Source organism: Dromaius novaehollandiae, chromosome 3, assembly GCF_036370855.1.
Source record: "Dromaius novaehollandiae isolate bDroNov1 chromosome 3, bDroNov1.hap1, whole genome shotgun sequence".
Taxonomy (NCBI): Eukaryota; Metazoa; Chordata; class Aves; order Casuariiformes; family Dromaiidae; genus Dromaius; species Dromaius novaehollandiae.
Window position 1 is genome coordinate 117,527,936 of NC_088100.1, and position 22,269 is coordinate 117,550,204.

Below are 22,269 nucleotides of genomic sequence, written 5' to 3' on the forward strand. Positions count from 1 at the left end.
GAGCATTACTGTCCCCATTTTACAGAGGAGAAAATGAGGCATAACGAACTGACTTGCCAAGGGAGGTACACTTGCCTCAGTAGCAGAGCTAGAGAGCTTGCAGGTCCCCAGATAAAACCTAGTTGTTGACTCTGACTAAAGCACTGTCACTTTGCCTCTTTTTCATCCTGTTTTGTCTTTGTTTACACAGCAGCTTTCCACAGATGATTAAGACATTGACCTTCATATAACTCCTGTGACAAGACTAAACAAAGCCACTAGGCACAAAGCTCATGTATTGAGTGAGGTGAAAGAGCAGATCAGACCAACCTGTTAATGAATTGGGCAACTCAGCAGTTATTGCCTCCAGTTACTGGTGGTAAAGGGGACAACAGGCAGGATCTTTGTGGCTTCTGTCTAATATTCTCAGTACTTTTGTTGTCCCCATGCTACTAAGAGGTGATTGCTGTTTGACAGATTGCTCCAATACTTCTCACTTCCTTTGCATAATCTAAGGAGAGGCCAATGAGATCAAAGACAGTTCAATGAGAAATGTAAATGCTCAGCTTTTATTCAGGATCAGGCCAGAACCAGCTGTACTGAAGAGAACTGAATTTTTGGAGATATGCCCAAAGCAAACACCAGCTTGTAACTATTCATGTTGACCCATCCCTGACTGTTTACCCTCACACAGACAGCCATGCACTTCCCTATCTAGCAGTTTCTAACAGTAAAAGAGTCCATGCAAGAGGAGACAAGCTGAAGAGCAGCTGGGCATGTGATCATGAGCTGTCTGCTGTATATTCACAGAGATGTCCCTTTGCCTTTGATGCAAAATGAAGGAAGAGCCCTGCTGAGTCATTCCTCTTCCAATTACAGCAGCTTCTGTGGTGATACTACATGGATAAACCCAGCAGTAGGCACACATGACAAAAACACCTCCTCTAATGAATATGTATTACCAGAAAATACGTAAAATTGCTTGGCTTGTCCACACAGAAGGTGTGAGGGGCACTGTATTAGTGCACCTTTTATAACCAACAACCCCAAAGGGTTTTTTCCATTGTATTTTGGCAAAGGCCCTTATTTATTCGCAAGGTTGACACCATATCCAACCTGTACACTGCTGAGCCTGTGAAGCTGGCAGTGACCTGCTAACGCTTGCAGCCAACGGCTATGAGGCACCACAGACACCTCGCCCCTTTCTTCCCCGATCTTTCATCCCTGCCACGGGCAGTATTTACGGCGCCCCGCAAAGATTTCGGGTCGTGTGGCCCCAGACCCCTGCCCCGACTCCCCGGCGGCAGGATGGGGCTGGCACTTGCCGCCGAGCTCCACCTAAGCTAACCCGAGCTAACCGCCGCCCCTCGCCAGGCCGCGGCCCTTCAGGCCCGAGCTCGCGGCGGGGGCCCGGCAAGGCCTGCCCGGCCGGAGCCGAGCGCTGAGGGGCGGCAGAGGGCGAGGCCCGGCAACGGCCCCCTGCCGCGAGCCCAACCGCCCCCCGCCACCACCACCACAGCGCGCTGCCGCCGCCGCCTCCCCGGCCGCGGGGGCGGGGCCTGGGCGCCGCCGCGCGCCGTGATTGACGTGCGGCGGGGGCGTGGCCGGGAGTGGGCGGAGCCGCGCCGCGGAGCCCGAGCGTCGAGGCTGTGGAGGGCGGGGGGAAGACACCGGGCACGGAGCCGCCGCCGCCGCCGCCGTTCCCCTGCGCCAGGTAACCGGCGGGGGGCCGCGTCGCGCCGCGCCGCGAGGGCGGCAGCGCCCGCCTGCGCGGGGAGGTCGGGACGGGTCGCCGGCGGCGGCTGAGGGGGCGGCGGTGGTCGCTGCTGCTGCTCTGGGCCGCGGCACTATGTACCTCGGGCCGCGGCGGGGCTCCGGGGAAGCCGCTCCGGTCGGGCGGCGCGGAGGGGGCAGCACCCGGCGCCGCTCGCTTCCCCCGGCGCCGCAACAAAGCAGCGATTCCCCCCTCCTCCGCCAGCGTCTCCCAGCGCCGCCCAACCTTCCTGCCCGGCCCTCCGCCCGGGCCCGGCGGCGAGCACCCCCTCCCCGCAGCGGCCGCAACTTCTTCCGCGGCCCCGCACTGCCGCCGCGGGCTCCCTCCCCAACGGGGCGGCGGCAACTTTTCGGGCCGGTTCCTGTGCGGGGCCTGGGCGAGGAGGGAGCAGCGCACAGGGGCCGAGGCTCCCTCCGCGGCGCCCCCCCCCCCCCCCCCACGCAGCGGGGGCGGGGGTCGGCGGCCCGGCCGAGGCGGCCCCGGCGGCGACGGGGCGCGGGGGGGGGCGAGCGGGGCGCCCCTCACGGCGGCGGCGGCGGGGCCTCCCGTCAGCTGTTTCCTCCTGTTTGTTGTCAAGTTGCCTGCGCTGCCGGGAGCGCCGGGCTGCGGCGCCGGGGGCCGAGCCGCCGCCGGTTGGCTGCGCGCGCCCCCGTGACGGCGCTCAGCTGGGGCGCCGCCCCCGCGCGCCCGGGCTTTGTGTGCGGCGGCCGCGCGGGGCAACGGCTGCTGCGAGGTGGGGCGGGGGGAGCGCTGCTCCCCCCGCCCCGGCGCTGCCGCTCGGTGCGAGCTGCTCCGTGTAGTCGCCGCCGTGGGCGGTAGCGCCTCTGGGGCCGTTAAACAATACCCGGCCGTTTCCCGGCCCTCCCCTAGCCCGCCGCTGCCTCGCGGTGGTGTCTCGGGTCGCCGCCTGCTCCTGAGGTGGCTTGGGTCCGCGCGAGGCGGCGGGTGGTACTTCTCAGAGCGCTTGTCTTGATTTGATCCCAGGGCTGTGCTTCGTCGCTTTAATTTTCTCAAACTCTGACTGCCGTTGAGATAGGGCATTCTTCATGCAGTCAAGGCAGGCGCAAGTCCTGCAGCTACCCGAATATGCGTGTATTTCCCCCCCTCGCCCCGTCTCTCGACCCTTGCCAGGAGCCCTGTTAGTGCAGGTCTGCGGGGAGATAGCTGCCGTACTGGCGCAAGGCAAGTGGCTGTGTTGCTTCAAACGTCTGTCCCTTCTCTCGTGCCAATTAAAACATGTTATTTGTTTACCCCTTCTTGAAGATTTATTCATCTGTGAAGCAGCCCTGAGTAAGCCCCGTGTCCTTGTCTGATAGGCGACTCTTTTGCAGGAAGCCCATTTTCAGAACTCAAATGGTAGTTATTTGCTTATGAAGATGCTTCCTGCTCTTTCAGAAATTATCCAGCTTCATTTATCATATTTTGGGATGGAATTTCCCTGTGAAAATGTGAATTCCCAGGAAACTGAAATACTTGGCAAGCACTTTTCACTCTGAATTCCCTTTGAGATTTTAGAGCAAAAAGGAATGTAAAAGACTCATCTGTTTTTGTGTTATTCTGTATACAGACCTCACCTGGATTAAGGAAGAAGTTACGATTTCCATTAATGCAGCATGCTTATTTAAGAAAAATTATTTCAGAATAATATAGTGATAGAACTTATTTAATATTTCTTTATCTTCTTTAAACAATAAACAATGTTATGGTTAAAGAAATGAAGTATACAAACTCATGAGAGAGAAACACAGGGCATGACTTGGCTCAGAGTGGTAGGTGTTACAGAACAACTTTTGATGTTGATAACTAATGTCAATAATAAACCATTAATGTAACTAACATTTTCGACTGACAGCAGAAAGAGAGGGAACTGCCTCATGTTGCTGCTTCAGTTACATAACTACAGTCATTATAAACCTGATGTGTATAAGCTCATTCTGTATAGTTGAATTCAAGTGTTGTTTTGTCACTTTTAAGCATTGCTTTTTCTTCTTCTTTTTCTCTCTAATACTAGGCTTTAAAATACTATTTGGAGGCTTCTGTCATCTGTTACTTTCCCTGCCTTAGTTTTCAAAGTATTTAACTTATAGAATACAAGTTTAATTGTTTATATATAATTTTAATAATAATGATGGGTAGGTTTCAGAAATGGCTGCCAAGTGTGTGAGGATAAAAGAAACTGCACCTTACAGCCCAGTAAAGAAGATGACAAAAACTGGTGAGATTTGTTACTTGCCGTCTGACAGACTCGCTGAGAGCTGTACATGTGTGCCGTTTTTTTTGTTTGTTTGTTTGTTTTAAGTGTTCCTGCTGCTGGTAGTAATCACAAGTTTAAAGTAGTGTTACCCAAGTTAGGTCATCAGTTAATGGTTGTTTACTTACACAGGACCTATGTCGAAATCTTGAGATGCTCAGTTCCTGCCAAAATGCCTGACTCCCTTAAGCAAGGTTTAACTTAAAATCTTGTTTAAAATACACATGAATTACCTGTACATTGTGAATGCTCGGTAGCAAGGCTCCTTTAATTTTGGAGCATTTGGGAATTTCCCAGTTGGTATAAGAATTTCTTGCTGAAATGCACTAGGTATATTCACAACCTTTCTGTCAGTGGGTGTAGTTTGTTTGTGTGGAAATATGGATGGTCATTGTCTTTTTGCCATTTTATTTAAAGTTTATTGGTTTTTTTTTCCATGACTCATTAAAATCTTGGTGTCTTCAGATGAAGAGTTGTATACTTTGGATACTAAAATTAATGAAAACAGAAAATCTGAATTAGTTCAACTTTGTGAAAGTTGCCAAGTAGATTAATAGACTAAAGTTGTCTTATCTGCTAAATTAGTATTAGAATAAGTTTATTACTAAACCAGGAAATACAGGTTTCTTAAATAGTTGGGGGAATTAAGGGAGGAAAAGGCAATCTGGAATTGAGGAGACAGAAATAATTGCTAGCTTTGGACTCCTTGTGTAGTACTGAGAAAGGAACTTAATCCGAGTCTGATACCATTTGTAAAGTAATACTTGTTTATCTTATCTAGCAAGAGTATTGTGAGGATGTCAGTTACAGTGTGTGAGAAGCTCAGATATGGGGGCTGTATTAATTAGAAAGGAGCATCTGTCTGTATTGCTCTGCTATCTGTAAACTTTTGAAACAAATTAATCTGTATAGTATTAACGTAGACCAATATAGTATAATATTATCGCATTTAAATGCCAATATCCCTATGCCAGTCTTTCACTTTACGTGAGAAAGAGCCAGTTTGCACTAGAAAATTGTTGTAACTTTACTGATGCAGTTCTGTCATGTAGGGCATCCTGCTCTAGGTGGGCATGGTGCACTGCATCTGGGCATGGCATTCATTACTTTGACAAAGACTCTTTGGTCATTAGACTGTATTAAATTCCTTGTACACTTTCCTACAGTAGCTGGATGGTTCTAATGAATGTGGTGTACTATACCAGTTTGCTTGCTTTCTTCACTTTTGGCTACATGCAGTGCTTTCTGATAAAGAACTCTGCATGTAGGCAGAGGCCAAAGGTTGGGCCTTGCTTGCTTCAATGGTTGCAGAAGTCATAGTGGAGCACTGCTGAATCTCAGTCCTGCTAACAGACTGGCTGGGTGTGTATTTTCAGATTCACCCCCGTTTGTGAGCAGCAGACACCAGAGGAGGTAAAGAGCAATTTTTATTATTTTGCCCATCCAGTGATTCTTTAATGTGTAATCTTGTGTAGCTGGGCTAATTATTCTTTTCCTTCTTTTGTTTGTCTCTGAGATGAGAAGGTGAAGCTCAAGCTTTGTTCCTGAGGTGAAGTTTGAGGCTTGTTCCAGAGTAAGTCCATCTTCAGAGTGTGTTACCTTACCTAGGGGAGTACAGCACCATTTTTCAAGTAGGAGATAGTGATTGTTGGCTCACCATGAAAGGTAAATGTTTTTAGTTAGCGAGATGGAGAAACAGAGTCTGTCATAGCTTTGTATCTCCTAACTAGCAGCTGTTTTCTGTTGTAGATTTGAGATGCAGTAGATGGTGCTGAAGCAACGCTGAGACGTCTGAGATATCCACAGTCCAGTGTGTATATAGAGGGTGCCAGCTTTCCCAGCCATTGATGGTTCTGTGTCTTCAGGAGATGCACTCTGGGACTGTTAGTTTAAAAAATGTTAATAAATAATTTTTTTGTGTTAGTTTGTTGTTTGTTGCTTTTGAAGGTAGGCAGATTAGGTAGTACAAATACAAACCTAGTAGTACTTCAGGTGCCTTGAGCTCTGTGTGCAGACAGTGGTGAAATTTTAAGTTCCCAAGTGTCAGCTGTTTGACAGCTGCTGCTCAGTGTTGTAAAAATAAGCACTGAAAGATGGGTGGCAGTTTGGGAGCACTGCACTGGAAATAGATACTATGAGTACACAGCCATTGTGCTTTCTGTGTGCTTTCTGGGAGAAGCATGCAGGCAGGAAATGTATACGGTGTGACTGAGGAGCATTATCAAGGTTTGTGGTGTGAAAATAATGTACTGTCAGCGAGCCTTAATGATCAGGTGATATGAGCTATCATTGATCTGCTAAAGATACTGTCAAGGATGCAAGTTGATAGTGTTGTTCAAGATGCTGACTAATAACACAGTGACATCTGCTTTCAGTTCATGCAAGTGCCTGTTTCCTTGAACTGTGTGGATATGGAAAGTGGTAGATGCTTTATATCTCATTAGTGAAGGTAAATAAATCTACCTTTTTTTACACCAGACCCATTAATTTAATTTTCAGACTTGTGTTTGGGAATCTGCATGAGTGCAGGATCACCAGGACTTCATCACTGTCGTGTATTTGGCAAAGAATATTTAGTTGACTTTGAAGAAGATATCATGGGCCAAAAAAATCTATTCCTTCTTCAGCCTTTGGTTTTGTGAGGTTTCTGTCCCCTGCTTTTGGAAAATTCTCCTAGCAGCATGATGGAATTGGTGTGATATGGTAGTGCCACTTTCTGGGGTTGTGAATAGCAATAGGAAATTTGACTGGTGCTCTCAGCCAGTGCAGAATATCTCAGCCAATTGCACTGTTTTTAAGTATAAAGAATAGCTGAATTTGGTACATGCACTTCTTGTATTTTCCTCCCCCTAATTGGAGGATCTTAAATGTTAAAAATGCTTTAATTTTTCACAATTCTCTGGGTTTTTTCATTTGAGAGTGCCTTTCCACTGCCTATAAAAGCTGCCTATAAGTGGCTTTTTTCAGATCATTTATATATGTGTGAACATAAATAGACACCCACATGTTTTACATGGGAGGCGGAAGCTGGAGGAAAGAAAATACACGGTTATCATACACCAATTCAGTATATAAGGGATAGGAGCTTGGGAGCAATGGAAAATTGCTTTCTCTTGTTCTGCTGAGCTTCTGCTGTGTTGTTTCAGTGTGTGTTAAGTATACCTTATGGGATTCAGGATTGTTGCGAGGGCAGCAGTTTTTGTCCACAGCAAACTACCTTCTGAACTGATCTTACATGACTGGTCTGGTTTTTGGCTTAAAAAAAAAGGGGGGTGGGGTGGGAAGCCCACACTGAAGTTCATTTTTCTTGCTTGTATGGGAGGAAAAAAGTGTATGTTCCTTGTTAGCTTGCTACGAAAGTCACAATCAAATGCATCGTTTTGAAGTTGCCTTATCAGCAGCTGTTCTGTAACTTCCTATTTTTCCACCTTCTACAACTGTGAGCAGTGGTCTAAAGACTAATGTAAAGGTGGCTAGTTTTATAACACTTCAGTTGGATTCTTATGGATTCATTGAAATACTGTAACAATCAGAACCTGGAGCTAATGATAGGAATTCTAGGTCATTATCTATTTTAGATGAAATCTGTGATAGGGAAGATAAGCACAGAGGTTATTTTAAATGGTAGAAGTTCTAGTGGGATTAAATTAAATTTTGACTGTATTTTAAGAGACTTCAAAAAATTACTTTGACTCTTTGCTATAATGCAAATTGTAGAACTTCATTTTCTAAACTTTTAAATGTGTAACTTTTCTCTCTTTTTTTTCTTTTTTTTTTTTTTGAAAAAGGCATTCTCTTTCTCATGCACTGTGTTCTGTAGAAAACTTTCAGTACCAGTTGGTCTAACCATTAGATTCTGCCATAACCTTAGAGTGAACTCTCCCAGGTTTATGCTACCATCAAGTGAATCTCATTTTGCTTTTCTGTTAGAACCCAAGTCTTATTGGAATTTCTTTGTTGTTTAGATACTTGATTAGGTTACTTGTAGCTTTTTGGGATGGTATAGATAATTGAGCATTTTACGCCTTGTATTACTGAGCAAGTTTTTCAGCCCTCAAATCTTTGGATTTTTTTTTATGCATTTATTTTAATTTTCAACACCTTTGGGACTCAGCAGTTTGGTTGCAGTCTATGTATAATGCCATATGCAGGAGTAATACAATCTTTATATGTCACTTTGACTTTTAACTTGCTTGTATTTGCAAGAACTATACTCTCTGTTCTGAAGTATTTAACTTTTTATTTAACTTTTTTGTTTCCAGGTGTCTTGGGGTTACTGCTTTTCAGGGTGCAGTAACATGACTTACATTTTTAGATATGTGATGTCTTTGCATTTTAAGTGTTAAGATGTATATCTGAAATTTGCATACTTTGCTAGATTAGTCTATGTACTGGATCTGTTTTCACGATTTACCAGGCTTAGTGTTTGTGTTACTCTTTGTAAAAAGATAGGGATGTTTTAGTACTTGCTCTAAGTTAGCTTCTAAAAAGACTAACAAGGTCAGCATTGGGTTGACCCTAAAAGAGACATCCCTTTGGATGTTGATGCCACATTTACAATAACTTATAATTAGTCATTTTTTTTAATCCACAGTACAATCAACATAAAAATAACATTATCCCAAACTAGTAAGAATGGCATATGGAATTAGGCCAAATGCCTTATGGGCATATCTGTCCACACAATTGCTTTTATTGCTTGCATATGTGGTTTCTTCTGGCTGGAGACTTTTACTGATATTCAATTATTCACACTTACTGTCAGTTGATTTTTCTTCCATGCTGTCACCATTATTGTTTTAATTTTTTTTCTTTTGCCCACACCTGCTACCTTGGAAAGATAAAGCCATATTAGAAAGTTATTATGCAAAAAGAAATTGAAGAATACTTCCTCTATTCTGCGTGGAGACACAAAGAAATATTATACCCCCACACAGCAAAATGTTCAAAATATTTTATCAAACTCAAGACTTGTTTCATGTGTCTACTTCAAGAAGAGCAATGGGTTTGTGTGTCCTTCAAACAGAAGACTTAATAGAAAGTGATTGGAAAAAATCTGAATGCAAGGAACTTGTGTTAAAATTGTGCTATTCAATGTTATGAACAGTTTTCATTGCCAAATAAATGGTAAGAAAACAAAGTGGTGAAATAAAGCAATTGGGATATCATTATTTATGTCAGTGATTTATATGATTTTTTTAAATGTAAGAATACTATTTTAAATTTTATACTTGTGGGTGCATGTTCTAGCCTTTGCTTTGTGCATGCCAGAGCAAACTTTAAGAAGTGGATCCGTTAGGACTTGAAATGGGTTTAACTTAAATATCTGCCTTTCTCAAGGCATTTGACATAGAATACTCAACTTGATGAGTACAGAATGTGATGAATTTCTGTATGAACAGCACACTGTCTCCTCCTTTGAAAAATAAAACCCACACAACTTTCATATTGCAGTGTGTCAAATTTACTTTGTGTTGCTGTGCTTGAAAAAAACCAGAAAATATTCTGTCCTGATTCCACACTTGAAACATAAATGGAGATATATTTAACTTGTTTAACTATAAGTGTTTAGTCATAAAACTTTTCTGAGGTTAAAATGGAAATGACATCAACATTTAATTTCCTTGTCATGTTACTTCATCTTTGGTGATTTAAATTTTCATCTGTCTAATATGTTCTATGCCTACTCAGTAGCTAACTTTTAGTAATTTATGTTAGTTGGTTTAAAGCTGTTGAGATACTCTAATTTTCCTGACCAGCAAAGAGCCTTATTTGTCAGATACTTCAGTTCTGGTGCTATAAACTTTCCAAGCTTTCGTCTTCTGGTCAGAAAGGTTGTTGAGATATGCTAATAATGGGGCTTTGGAAATTGCTTGGGTAAATGGCACCAGTATTTTACATGTAGATTAGACACCTTTAGATGTTTGTAGGTAGAGCTGTCTGATTGTAAAGATTCTGGTGGGCTGTTTGTTATGTGAAATAGCATCTAGACCTTATCTGTGTTGGTATGTTTATGAAACCAGTGGGGTCAAGTTTTTCCATCAGCAGTTAAGTTAAGCAGTTAAATACTACAGCCCAGTGTGCTATGCTAAAAGACTAAAGCATCTTGGATGGTGTTGCTGTGTGCTTATATGCGATAGATCAAGCCATGCTGAGGGGAAGTGACAAAATAAGGATATATTTAGAAAAAGGGGGAGGGTGCGACTTGGGAAAGTTAAACTGTAACTCTTTGGCTGACTCAATATACTTCTCAGTGCTTCATTTCCCAGTGTTCCTTCATTTCCCAGTGCTGACTAAGATTGTTACAAGACAACCCTGAGAAGCTCAGAAAGAATGTTTGAAGTAGGTAGATTTGGATAACTTCTATCTTAGATAGAATTTATTTAGCATGAGTAGCTGCACACTTGCTTAGCATAAGTAGCTAAATTTGCTGAAGCCTTAGGCCGTGCTCCTAGTTCATTAAGAAAAGGCCTCAGAGCTGGTGCAGGCTGGAGAGATAAGGGAGTTACAAGCAGTCTGCATTCCTGTGCCCCACTCTCCAGAAGGGAGGATGCCAAGGCTGAGAAATAAGGCCTGTTTGGGCGCCAAGACCTTGGGAAGTAAAAAGCTTCCTCTCACTGTTAAAACAGTGATGATTAAGGGGTCTGGATTATGTCTTCTTCCTCAGGGCCTTGGAAGATAACACCTACTGACCCAGCTGGGGCAGTGTTAATTAATTGATCAGAACCTTGAGAAGCAGGGGTGGGACCCAGGGAAATGTGAAGAAATCATTAACCAATCAGTGTAGAAGAGGAAGGAAGTCACAAATATGGCAATAAGAGGAAGGAAGTCACAAATATGGCAAATTTGATTGTATAAATGCTACCTGAAAAGTTGGGGGGGTGTGCTCGATTTGTGGGAGACCACCGAGCACCCAGGCTTGCGCAACTCTGAAATAAATAAATAAATGTCTCTCCTGAGTGTGTAATTATTGGCTCATTGCACACCGGGCAACGAATCCGCTTTTCGGACAACAGTTTTCTGGCGACCCAGATGGGACCTCGCTGTAAAGCCTTGCCCGGATCGTCTTGCCAGTTCCGGCGGGGAGACACTGCTCATCGGACTCCAGCGCGCACCGACCGTTTTGTTCGGGGACTCCGTGAGCACCCTCCCTGGTCGGAACAGGTAAGCGACTCAAAGGTGCAACGCAGTAATTATTAAGAGACATTGCATAGAGGGTATGATACAAGGGTAATTGGTTGTGGTAACCAAAGGTAAGCTTTGTACACGTTTGGACAGTGACGACTGGAGTGTACGAAAGCGTAATTGGTAAGAACGTTCTTTTAAGGGTGGTAATACGGGAACAGGACAATCTGTGGGGGTATCCTCCTGTTCTCCTTTAGGATGCATCCTGAAACATTGGAGAAAGTTTGGTGGGAATCCTTTAACAAGGAGAAAATTAAAGGAATACTGTACTCAGTGGTGGCCAATGTATAAACTGGAGGATGAGGAAAAACGGCCAGAAATGGGAACGCTAAACTGTAATACAATCTTGCAACTTATGTTGTTTTGTAGAAGACAGAACAAATGGGATGAGGTCCCATATGTAGATTTGTTCTTCTCTCTGAGAAATGATCATGAAACTAGAAAAAAATGTAAGCTGTTGATTTCTGATTCAAATGTGTTAATGATGATGGGAAACAAAGAGAAAATGTCTCGGTGTTGCTCTGCTTGTAGCATTGGGAAAAGATGTTTAAAAGCGGGTGATGAGGAAGAGGATGTACAATTATTGGTCTCTCCTGAAAGAGATCAAGATAGTGTTAATAGCAGAAATAAGGGAAGTGAGGCATGTAGCCCGATTGCAGGCAGAACTCGGGCTACTCGGGCTCAACAAAATCCCGTGATTCAGGCCCCGCTGCGTCAAGCAGTCGGACCAGACGGGATGCCTGTGTATGTGAAGGTCCCTTTTTTAACTACAGATTTAATGAATTGGAAGGAGTCTGCCGGGTCGTACTGAGAAAATCCAGAAAAGATGTATCAATCCTTTAAAATGATAATTGAAAATCATAATCCAGATTGGCAGGATTTACAGGTGCTTTTAAATACTTTGCTTTCACCTGAGGAGAAAAGAATGGTATTAGATAAAGCTCAAGAGGAAAATGAAAGGCAAAATGCCAGAGACGGACCAGACCGTTTTATGCCGACCCGGGAACCGGGTTGGGATCAAAACACAGGGGCAGGCAGGTTAATGACTAAACAGTACCAACAGTTAATACTATATGGGGTAAAGCATGGAGTGCCTAGGCCCAAAAATATTGCAAAACTATATCAAGTCGCACAGGGTAAGACTGAGGATCCCTCTGCATTTTACAAGCAGTTATGTGAAACTGCCCGAAAATGGACAGACTTGGATCCCGAGGACGAAGCAAATAAAATAACTTTTACTACATTATTTGTAGGACAATCAGCACCAGATATAAGGAGAAAGCTTCAGAAAGTAGATGGTATGTCGGGGATGTCGATATCGCAATTAATAGAAATTGCAGATAAGGTGTACAATAATAGGGAAGAAGTGGAGAGAAAGGAAAAACAAAAGGAGAAACTGAAAGATAAGAGGCAAAATGCTGCAATCTTGGCAGCTGCATTTGCCCAAGCACAAACTCCCTCTCAGGGAAGGAGTTTTCCGAAAGGACAAGGACGTAGAAGAGGGTATAGAGTAAGAGGGAATTTGGGAGATGGAATTCCGCTAAGGAGAGATCAGTGTGCAATTTGCAGGGGGAAGGGGCACTGGAAAAATGAGTGCCCGAAGAGACAAACAGATCATTGGAAACCTCAGTCTGCATCTGTTCCAGAGGCAGATTTGCTCGTGTTCGGTACAGAGGATTCAGACTGACGGGGACCGGGGGTTGAGGAACTGGATTCCCCAGCCGAACCCCTGGTTTCAGTAAAGCTGGGGAACGAAACAGTTAAATTTTTAGTAGACACTGGAGCAGCATACTCAGTACTAAATAGCTGTAAGGGACCAATGAGTAAATTCTCTATGCCAGTAATTGGGGCCACGGGAAAGCGAGAGGTCAAACCTTTCTGTCAACCAATTAAATGTGAAATAGGAAATAAAGTGTTAACACATGAATTCTTGTACATGCCAGAATGCCCATTACCCCTAATGGGGAGGGATTTACTGAATAAACTGGGGGCACAGATAACCTTTGATCAAAACAAAGTTAAGGTGCACATTCCACAAAGTAATGCCTGGAAGGCACAAGCATATGTGTTGCAGAAAGCGCTGGATTCCGAACAGGTGGAGGATGGACCAAGTGAAATTCCCTCTGAAGTAATGGACGCAGTAATCCCTTTTGTGCGGGCAACGGAGAAACCTGGAAGAGCCAGATGTGCAGAACCGGTAAAGGTGGAATTAAAACAAGGAGCTAAACCGGTAAGGCGAAAACAGTATCCCATGAAGTTAGAGGCCCGTGTTGGACTGGAGCCTATGATTAATAATTTCTTAAAGTATGGACTGCTGCGAGAATGTCAATCCGAGTACAATACTCCAATCCTGCCTGTAAAAAAAAAAAAAAAAAAAAAAAAAAAACCACACAACTTTATGTACATGAGAGAGGGCACCAGGCTTTGGGAGTGCTTGTACAGACTTTAGGAAATTGGAAAATACCTGTGGCTTACTTTTCAAGACAGCTGGATAAAGTGAGTGCAGGGTGGCCAGGATGCCTCAGAGCAGTTGCAGCTGCTGTGCTGTTAATACAAGAGGCACGAAAATTGACATTGGGACAAAAAGTGACTGTTTATGTGCCACATGCTGTTGCAGCAGTTTTAGAACAAAAAGGGCATCACTGGTTATCCCCAAGTAGGATGGTGCAGTACCAGGCAGTGATACTTGAGCAAGAAGATGTAACCATGAAGGTGTATAATACACTTAATCTGGCATCTTTATTACCATTTCATGAAGGGGGAGGTTGGCTCATGACTGTCTGCAAACTATTGAGCGAGTATATTCCAGCCGTCCAGATTTGAGAGATGTTCCATTGCAGAATCCAGACTGCGAATTATTTACCAATGGGAGCAGATTTATAATAAAGGGAGAAAGAAGGGCTGGATACGCTGTCATCACTTTGGAAGGAGAAATCAAAGCAAGATCACTACCAGCAAATACATCAGCCCAGAAAGCAGAACTGATTGCTTTAGCCTGGGCTCTGGAATTATCAGAGGGAAAATGGACCAATGTGTTTCAGAAGAAGCCCCCCCCAGGGGAAGTAAAAAGGGGCTTCATGCCTGGGGATTGCTGGCAAATTGATTTTTCTGAATTACCAAATTGTAATGGATATAAATATTTGTTGGTGATTGTTGACACCTTTTCAGGATGGCCTGAAGCTTTCCCGTGCCGTACCAATAAGGCCAGGGAGGTAGTAAAAATGTTATTAAAAGAAATTATACCAAGATTTGGGGTACCAGAAGGGTTTTCTTCAGATAGAGGACCTCATTTTATAGCAGAAATAGTACAGCAAATCTCAAAAATACTACAGATTAAATGGGACTTACATACCCCCTGGAGGCCACAATCCAGTGGAAAAGTGGAAAGAATGAATCAAACAATTAAGAGACAGGTAGGAAAATTGTGTCAGGAGACTCAGATGAAATGGACTGATGTTTTACCTCTGGCATTATTAAGAATCAGAATGACCCCAAGGGTTAGGGAGAAAGTTAGTCCATTTGAGATTCTGTATGGTAAACCTTACACTGTAAATTTAACTGGAAATGAAATTCAAATGCACGTTAAGGGCGATCAAATTTTAAGTGATTATCTCTTGTCTATGGCAAAGGTTCCTACTTCTCTCCGTAGGTACATCCAGTTAAGATCTCCTGTACTTTTAGATTCACCTGTACATTCATTCCAGCAAGGAGATCAAGTGTATCTTCGGACCTGGAAGGACGAGCCATTGGTAGAAAAGTGGAGGGGACCGTATCTTGTACTGCTAACAACAAATACTGCTGTGAAACTGCAGGGAATTGATTCCTGGATCCACTACACCCGAGTGAAAGCAGTACCTCGAGAGACGTGGAAAGCTGAACAAGTTCAACCTCTAAAGTTAAAAATACATAAAGATATATGAGTTGTATTGGAAGCGAATCGGTTTTAAATTTAGATTGTATTCAGGAAAGAATTGCTTTAATCTGTTTGTTAGGAATAGGGTTAATATTGTTGTTACGGTATCTATGGTATCTGTGTAAAAATGATGTTCTCCCAAATAACCAGGGGAGAAATGTGGTGGTTAGTTTTTCTAAGTTACCTGAGCCAAACAATTAAAGGGAATCAGGAAGGATTTTGGAGCCATAATCTCCATTTGGAAGTAATTATGAAATCTATGAAGATAATTAACCAGAAGGATTGCTGGGTGTGTACCCACTTCCCTGAACATTCCAACAAGGGCTTCCCCCTAATTGGAGTGCCTCTTAATTTTTCCTTTATGGAATTTATGAAACAGATAAGAAATGATAGCGATCAAACGAAATATAATGAAACAACCAAACAGGAATGGGAAGTCCAGAGTGTGACAGGAGATTATTATCAATGTGTCCGAAGATGTAATAATAGTAATAGATGGTGGGAAAAAAACTGTACCCTATGGAAAGCAACCGATCAACTGTACTGGAGCCATTAAGGTGGGAGGTTATAAAAATTGCTCTCATATACCTGAAATAGGTTATAAATGGCCAAGTAAGGAACTAAATGGGTGGCATGTTCCGAAAGGTAGTGGATGGTATTGGTTGTGTGGGAACAAGGCACGAAAAGTGCTACCTCCTAATTGGTCAGGGACGTGTACTTTAGGGGCAATAATCCCTAATGTTACTATAAGAAAAGAATTGAGTAATAAATATCAAAAATCCTGGCTAAGAACATTCATGAGGAGACAAAAGAGGGTCAATAATCCTTTAATAGATCGACCTACTAGGTTTCAGTCATTCGTAAGGTGGCTGTTTCCACAATTGGGAGTGAGTGAACTTGAAAAAGCAATAGTAAATATTTCAGCAGTTATTGAAAAAATAGGGAATAAAACCTCTGATGCCATTGCAGCTTTACAAGAGGAGGTTTCAGAAATTGCTAAAATAAGTACCCAAAACCGAATGGCTCTAGATATGTTATTGGCATCTCAGGGAGGAGTATGTACAGTAATAAATACTAGTTGCTGTGTATATGTGGATCAAAGCGGGAGAATTTCTACCGATCTAAATGAAATCTGGAAGCAGACTGAAATCTTACATGAGGTTCAGAAAGATGATACTTCTTTCGGATTGAAGAAATATGGAAATGGTTGACTTCCTGGTTCCCTGATGTGAGCTCATGGGTTAAAAAATGTTTAACAATTTTAGGATTGGTGTTAGTAGTTTTTGTATGCGTTTATGTAGTGATTCAATGTATTTCTAAGTGTTATATGAAACTAATATGGGAAAGATTTTAAAAGAGTGAGACTAATATGAAAATGATCATATAAGTCTCAAAGGGGGGAATTGTTACAAGACAACCCTGAGAAGCTCAGAAAGAATGTTTGAAGTAGGTAGATTTGGATAACTTCTATCTTAGATAGAATTTATTTAGCATGAGTAGCTGCACACTTGCTTAGCATAAGTAGCTAAATTTGCTGAAGCCTTAGGCCGTGCTCCTAGTTCATTAAGAAAAGGCCTCAGAGCTGGTGCAGGCTGGAGAGATAAGGGAGTTACAAGCAGTCTGCATTCCTGTGCCCCACTCTCCAGAAGGGAGGATGCCAAGGCTGAGAAATAAGGCCTGTTTGGGCGCCAAGACCTTGGGAAGTAAAAAGCTTCCTCTCACTGTTAAAACAGTGATGATTAAGGGGTCTGGATTATGTCTTCTTCCTCAGGGCCTTGGAAGATAACACCTACTGACCCAGCTGGGGCAGTGTTAATTAATTGATCAGAACCTTGAGAAGCAGGGGTGGGACCCAGGGAAATGTGAAGAAATCATTAACCAATCAGTGTAGAAGAGGAAGGAAGTCACAAATATGGCAATAAGAGGAAGGAAGTCACAAATATGGCAAATTTGATTGTATAAATGCTACCTGAAAAGTTGGGGGGGTGTGCTCGATTTGTGGGAGACCACCGAGCACCCAGGCTTGCGCAACTCTGAAATAAATAAATAAATGTCTCTCCTGAGTGTGTAATTATTGGCTCATTGCACACCGGGCAACGAATCCGCTTTTCGGACAACAAGATGGGAGAGTCTTCGGGGAATATACAGGAATGGAATTTCAGTGTTAGAGGAGAAGAAAATAGGGAAGAAATGGAAGCTTTTCAGTGTAAGAACCATAGGGTTCTATAGGAGACCCGGCTCTGAATGTCTGAAATATGTTTTACGGGTTTGAATTCATGTTTTCCTCATTTAATGTAATTAGCTTGTATCTAGGTGTGTCATCTTGCTGGTAAGATAGTCAGTTTTAGGAAAAAAACTTCTTGCTTTGGTTAAGGTCTGTGTATCTTAACCTTGATGAAAAACAGAAAGCATAAATGCAGTCTGTAAGTTCAGTAATTCATACATGAAGGTATCTCTGCAATCATTAGCTGAACTACTTTGCAGGATGTTCTGCAAAGTACTTTTTTTGGCTGCTTTTTTTTTTTAACATATATATGATTCTTCTTTTTGCTTTTAGGTCTTGAATATAAACTTAAGTAAGCTCTGAAAATGGGAAGAATTTTCCTGGATCATATTGGTGGCACTCGCCTGTTCTCCTGTGCAAACTGTGACACGATTCTGACCAATCGTTCTGAGCTCATCTCTACTCGTTTTACAGGGGCCACAGGAAGAGCCTTCCTTTTTAACAAGGTTGGTAAGAAGTCAGAAGCTGAAAGGGAGCTAGCTACCGTTTGGTTTCGAAAAATGAGTTTTTGGGATATGAGTCTGTCATCAAATGCTGCTTGGCTAAAATGTGCAATTATGATTATTTTGAAGTTTTTTTTTTTTCTATTACACTGTCTTTATAGTCAAATTTGACATTGACTATGAATGGTGAACAATCTAAGTTTATCTGTAATACTAAAAGACTACAAAGGGGATTGTAAAAATAGTCACATCATGCCAAAATGCAGGCAGTTTTAACTTTGGAGACAAGTTCTGAAATAAGAACCTCAAATTCAAGGTGAGAATAGCTTTCATTTATCTAAGAGTTTCAGAGGGCTTTGTGCTCATTTTGTGAATAAAAGATCTAGATTATATTTTGTTGTGTTTCTAAAACATGTTGAAATTAATGGCATTTTGGCCACTTAAACAATCTCTTTTACATGCAATAACATGTGGATTCATATTTTCGTATGAACACATAATTTCATATTTTTTATTGATCAGGTTTGATTGAATTGAACTGATTGATCAAAATATGAAAGTCATGATTCTTAGTGAATTGTGGCATTGTTTATTAACCCTTCAGTGTAGACTTGTTGGTTAGACTCACTGAAAAACAGTGATCTTTCTTTGCTTTCTGATAAAGTTTCTAGCCATGTAATCATTGGTGTGTTTCGTTCTGGGTTTTTTTCCTTGAAAGCCTGCATTGGCAGAGTCGATGTAGGCGTCAGTAATGGCTTTGGTTAACCATGGTTTGTCTTGCCTTTCTGGTATTTGCTGAACCCTGTTGGTAGTATGTATATGTAAGTGATAGGCTGCATAGCTATAAAACAGAGCCATAAATCAGACTTCTTTCTTGTCCAATAAGCACTGGACCCTGGGGTTCAGTTTTTTTGTTAGTGGGTTTTAATCACAGAAGTTCGATACTTCTGTTTCTGGGGGCAGGAGCATACATCTGAAGTGGAGAGAGCAGGCACAGTCAGACGGAAAATTTCAAGCAGTATCACTCCATCTTGCAGGATCCCAATGTGTCTGACAGTTTGAATATAGTTCTAAGACCAACTTTTCAGCCAGTTATGCATCCTAGTTCTGTGGTTTTGCTGCTAAACAGGTTAGAAGTATATTTGAAATTGCCAAGATAGCAAAAAGATAAATGTGTATGTGTAGTGTCTGTATTCTCAGCCACTCAGCTTTCCCTTTTCTTAGACAATAATTTCAAAAGTGCTACAAGAATTTTCAGAAATGCCCTTTTTTAATAGTTTAATTCTGATACCTGGAACTAAGTGGTCACATCAGGTGCTAGTAATGGATGTGAGATACTAAAAGTAATTCAATATTGGGAAGTTTATAAGCTATTACAGTAGTAATTTCTGACCCAAAGTTGAACGCAGTATTCATAACTTCTGTGGTAGTAGCTCATGTCCATCAGTTTAACAGTGAGGGTTATACATCCCTGTAAAGGGCATCTTTAGGGTGTTACCTTCTCAAGCAGGGGATTTTCAAGGGCTGCAGACTATTACACTTCAGTTCTCAGTTCATGTGCAGTGCCTCAGGCTCTTTACTTGGACATTTCTTTTAAAATATTGATAGTCATGCCCACTGTTTTCAAGCTTTGCCCATCCTCTGTGTATTTTTATCAGGTGGTAAATCTGCAATACAGTGAAGTTCAGGATCGGGTCATGCTCACTGGCCGCCACATGGTTCGAGATGTGAGCTGCAAGAACTGCAACAGCAAACTGGGTTGGATCTATGAATTTGCCACTGAAGACAGCCAGCGCTACAAGGAAGGCCGTGTTATCCTGGAAAGAGCTTTGGTCCGAGAGAGCGAAGGATTTGAGGAGCATGTTCCGTCCGACAATTCCTGAAGGGGCTCAAGTCTCTTTTCAGGTTTTCTTCATTTGAAACTCAAAAATAATAAAAATCAACAAAAAAATCTACTTACATACACTGTCACCTTAGCATCAGAGTCGGATTCATGGACTACAGAGTGGGAAAGATTGTGAGAGAATTTCAGATGGAATCTTCCTTTCTTTATTCCTTTTATATTTTACTTTCCCTCCAGCAGCTGTTTGTAGAAAGAATGTTGTGCAGATGCTGTAACTTTCTCTCTTGCATTTACATCTATTAGATTTGAGATTGTATCTGCAGATACAGTGGGCTAAAAGGAAAATATCGGGGAGATTTCTTTTGTTAGAGAGAAATCAATGAGGTTTTTTTAGTTTGCACAAACTGATGTCAGTATAAAGTTATTTTAAAACTACAGATTTTTTTAAAAAGTATCTTCCAATTTTTGGCTTAAATTTTTTCTTTGTTTTTTTTACCCAATCTTTTCACCTGATTTGCTAGCTTAAGTGAAGAGATCCGAATTTGTGCCGAGTGCTAAAGGTTCAGTGTTGGTACAGCTTGGGCTGGCCCTTGTGCCATATTCTTGTTGAGGTTGATTGGTAGCACAGAGCCCATCATTTCTTGTTGTTCTTGACCCAAAGATGTCACCATTCCTCATTTATTTGTGAAGTCCCCTTCACCATGTAAAGTGGTGTTGATTGAAAACTTTTTTTGAAATAGGGCAAAACTGCTTGGCTTTTTTTTTTTCTTTTAACTGATGTAACTTATAAGCATAGTAATAATATAAAATAATAGTTGTCTGTTTAGTCTTGCATTGCTTACAAATCAGAAGCTGTGTTTGTAATGATAGGGATCCACTGAGAAACTACTGTTTCAGTAGTAATTTTTTTTTCTTTTTTCATCTCTACTAATCTCATTAAGTAGACAGGCAATTGCAAATCTTAATTCTTCTTCAAGGAGCTTTCTTTAAACCCAGAACTTCCTATGTTAAACACAGCTGCTGTGTAAAAGGAGAAGATTGCCAGCATGTTTGTTCATGCATTGAGTATGCAATCTGCATCTCTTGAAAAGATTAACTTAAACAGCTTGTTTTCAAATGCTGCTTCTGGTGTTGAAACCCTTATCTCTTTCAACCTTGTTGAACCTTTTCATTGTGATGTTACATTTTTATCTTTCTGGGCAGCAGCACATGTAAGCCTAGTTGTAACTAGTGACTTGGATTCCTGCTTTCTTTTTGTAGAGGTCAGCTCTGTTTAAAATAGTGATCTTGCTTGCCTTTTAGCAAAAATGTTCTTCATTAACTTAACTCAAGGGTGCCCAAACACTTTCATTGTGTCTTAAGCCATAAGTTAAGATCTCAAGGGCTGCAATTAATTTGAATGTTAGATATGTATGATTTTTCATGAAAGAGATGCATTTTTTTTTCTCTTTAGACAAATTGTGGTCGATGTGAAATAAGTTACCCAGAGACACATAAGAGGAAAAAATGATCTGGGCTCTGACTTTTCAGAATAACTTTTCTTCATTAGCCACAGCTCCATAGCTAAAATGTGGAGGGTGACTATGCAGAGTTTTTTTTCTTGATTATTTTTGGTTGCCTAGTGGCAATTTGGACACCCCTGACTTGAATCTACTGCCTATTTTATGTAAAAGTAGCTTTACTATAGAACTGTCATGTAGAAAGGAAACAAAGTAGATCACATACCAGAGCTGTGCTTGAATCAAGCTGCTTAAACAATAGTGTACTTGTGCCTCAAATGAATCAGTTCTTGCACTGGGTACAGTAGAACCCCATTATCTTGTACTTCTGTCTCTCACAAACCCCAGAAGTCCCATTAGCATGGTCCTCTGCAGTACTCTTCTTGTACTTCTGACATTACAATACAATAAAGTACGTTTTGTCCTGAATTGGTATCTGCAATTTTTTTCAGTTATTTTATTTGCACAGTCTGTCAGCTGAATGACATAACCTGTCCCATTGTCTCAATTGAGTAAATAATTGAGTTTCTACAGTATAGTGATAAGCTGGAGATGTTCTCTCTTTGAATAGGTGGCTAAAGGGTCAAAGAGTGTACTGCTGATTTTGGAAGGTGCTAAGTACAGCTTCATGCGTAGCACTAGGACACTTGAAAACCTTTAGTTTACTGATCTTAAAGAGGAAAACAGAAACAAGAAATTGCTCATTTAATGGGATGCTGGGTGCCAAACTTTTTTCTCTATCTTTGCAAAAACAGCAAGCTAAACAAAAGTCCAGCTTCTGCAAGAAATGTAAAAATTTTAGCTTCTGAAATTGCTTGGGAGCTGAGAATTTGTATTTCTGGAACTCTGTGACAGTCTCTCTTTGCATGTATGCACACAGGGAGAAGTCTGTTAGGGAGAAGCCTTCTGCACTAATAGCTTATCAACTTCATGAACCAGCTGAAGAACAGAGGTCAAAGGATCAGTATATTGCTATAATGCAGCCTGAGGGGCTTATTCAAATTTACATTGACCTCTTCATTTTGGTAGAACTTTAGGCAGTGAGATGTTGGAGATGAATTTCTCTGAAGCCTATGATATAAAGAATGCTACTGATGT

The 22,269-nt window shown here is 41.9% G+C and overlaps 1 protein-coding gene across 2 annotated transcripts; it reads left to right on the plus strand.

Moving 5' to 3' along the window:
* Nucleotides 1-1,566: 1,566 nt before the first annotated feature.
* Nucleotides 1,567-21,600, plus strand: YPEL5 (yippee like 5). Of its 2 annotated transcripts, none has more exons than XM_026094706.2 (3): nt 1,567-1,693; nt 17,660-17,832; nt 19,488-21,600. In XM_026094706.2, the coding sequence occupies exons 2-3, from the start codon at nt 17,692-17,694 to the stop codon at nt 19,710-19,712; spliced, it is 366 nt and encodes a 121-aa protein (XP_025950491.1). In that variant the 5' UTR covers nt 1,567-1,693; nt 17,660-17,691; the 3' UTR covers nt 19,713-21,600. The 2 variants fall into 2 exon arrangements, with proteins under 2 accessions (XP_025950491.1, XP_025950492.1); XM_026094707.2 differs by lacking the exon at nt 1,567-1,693 and adding an exon at nt 16,562-17,308.
* Nucleotides 21,601-22,269: the final 669 nt, after the last annotated feature.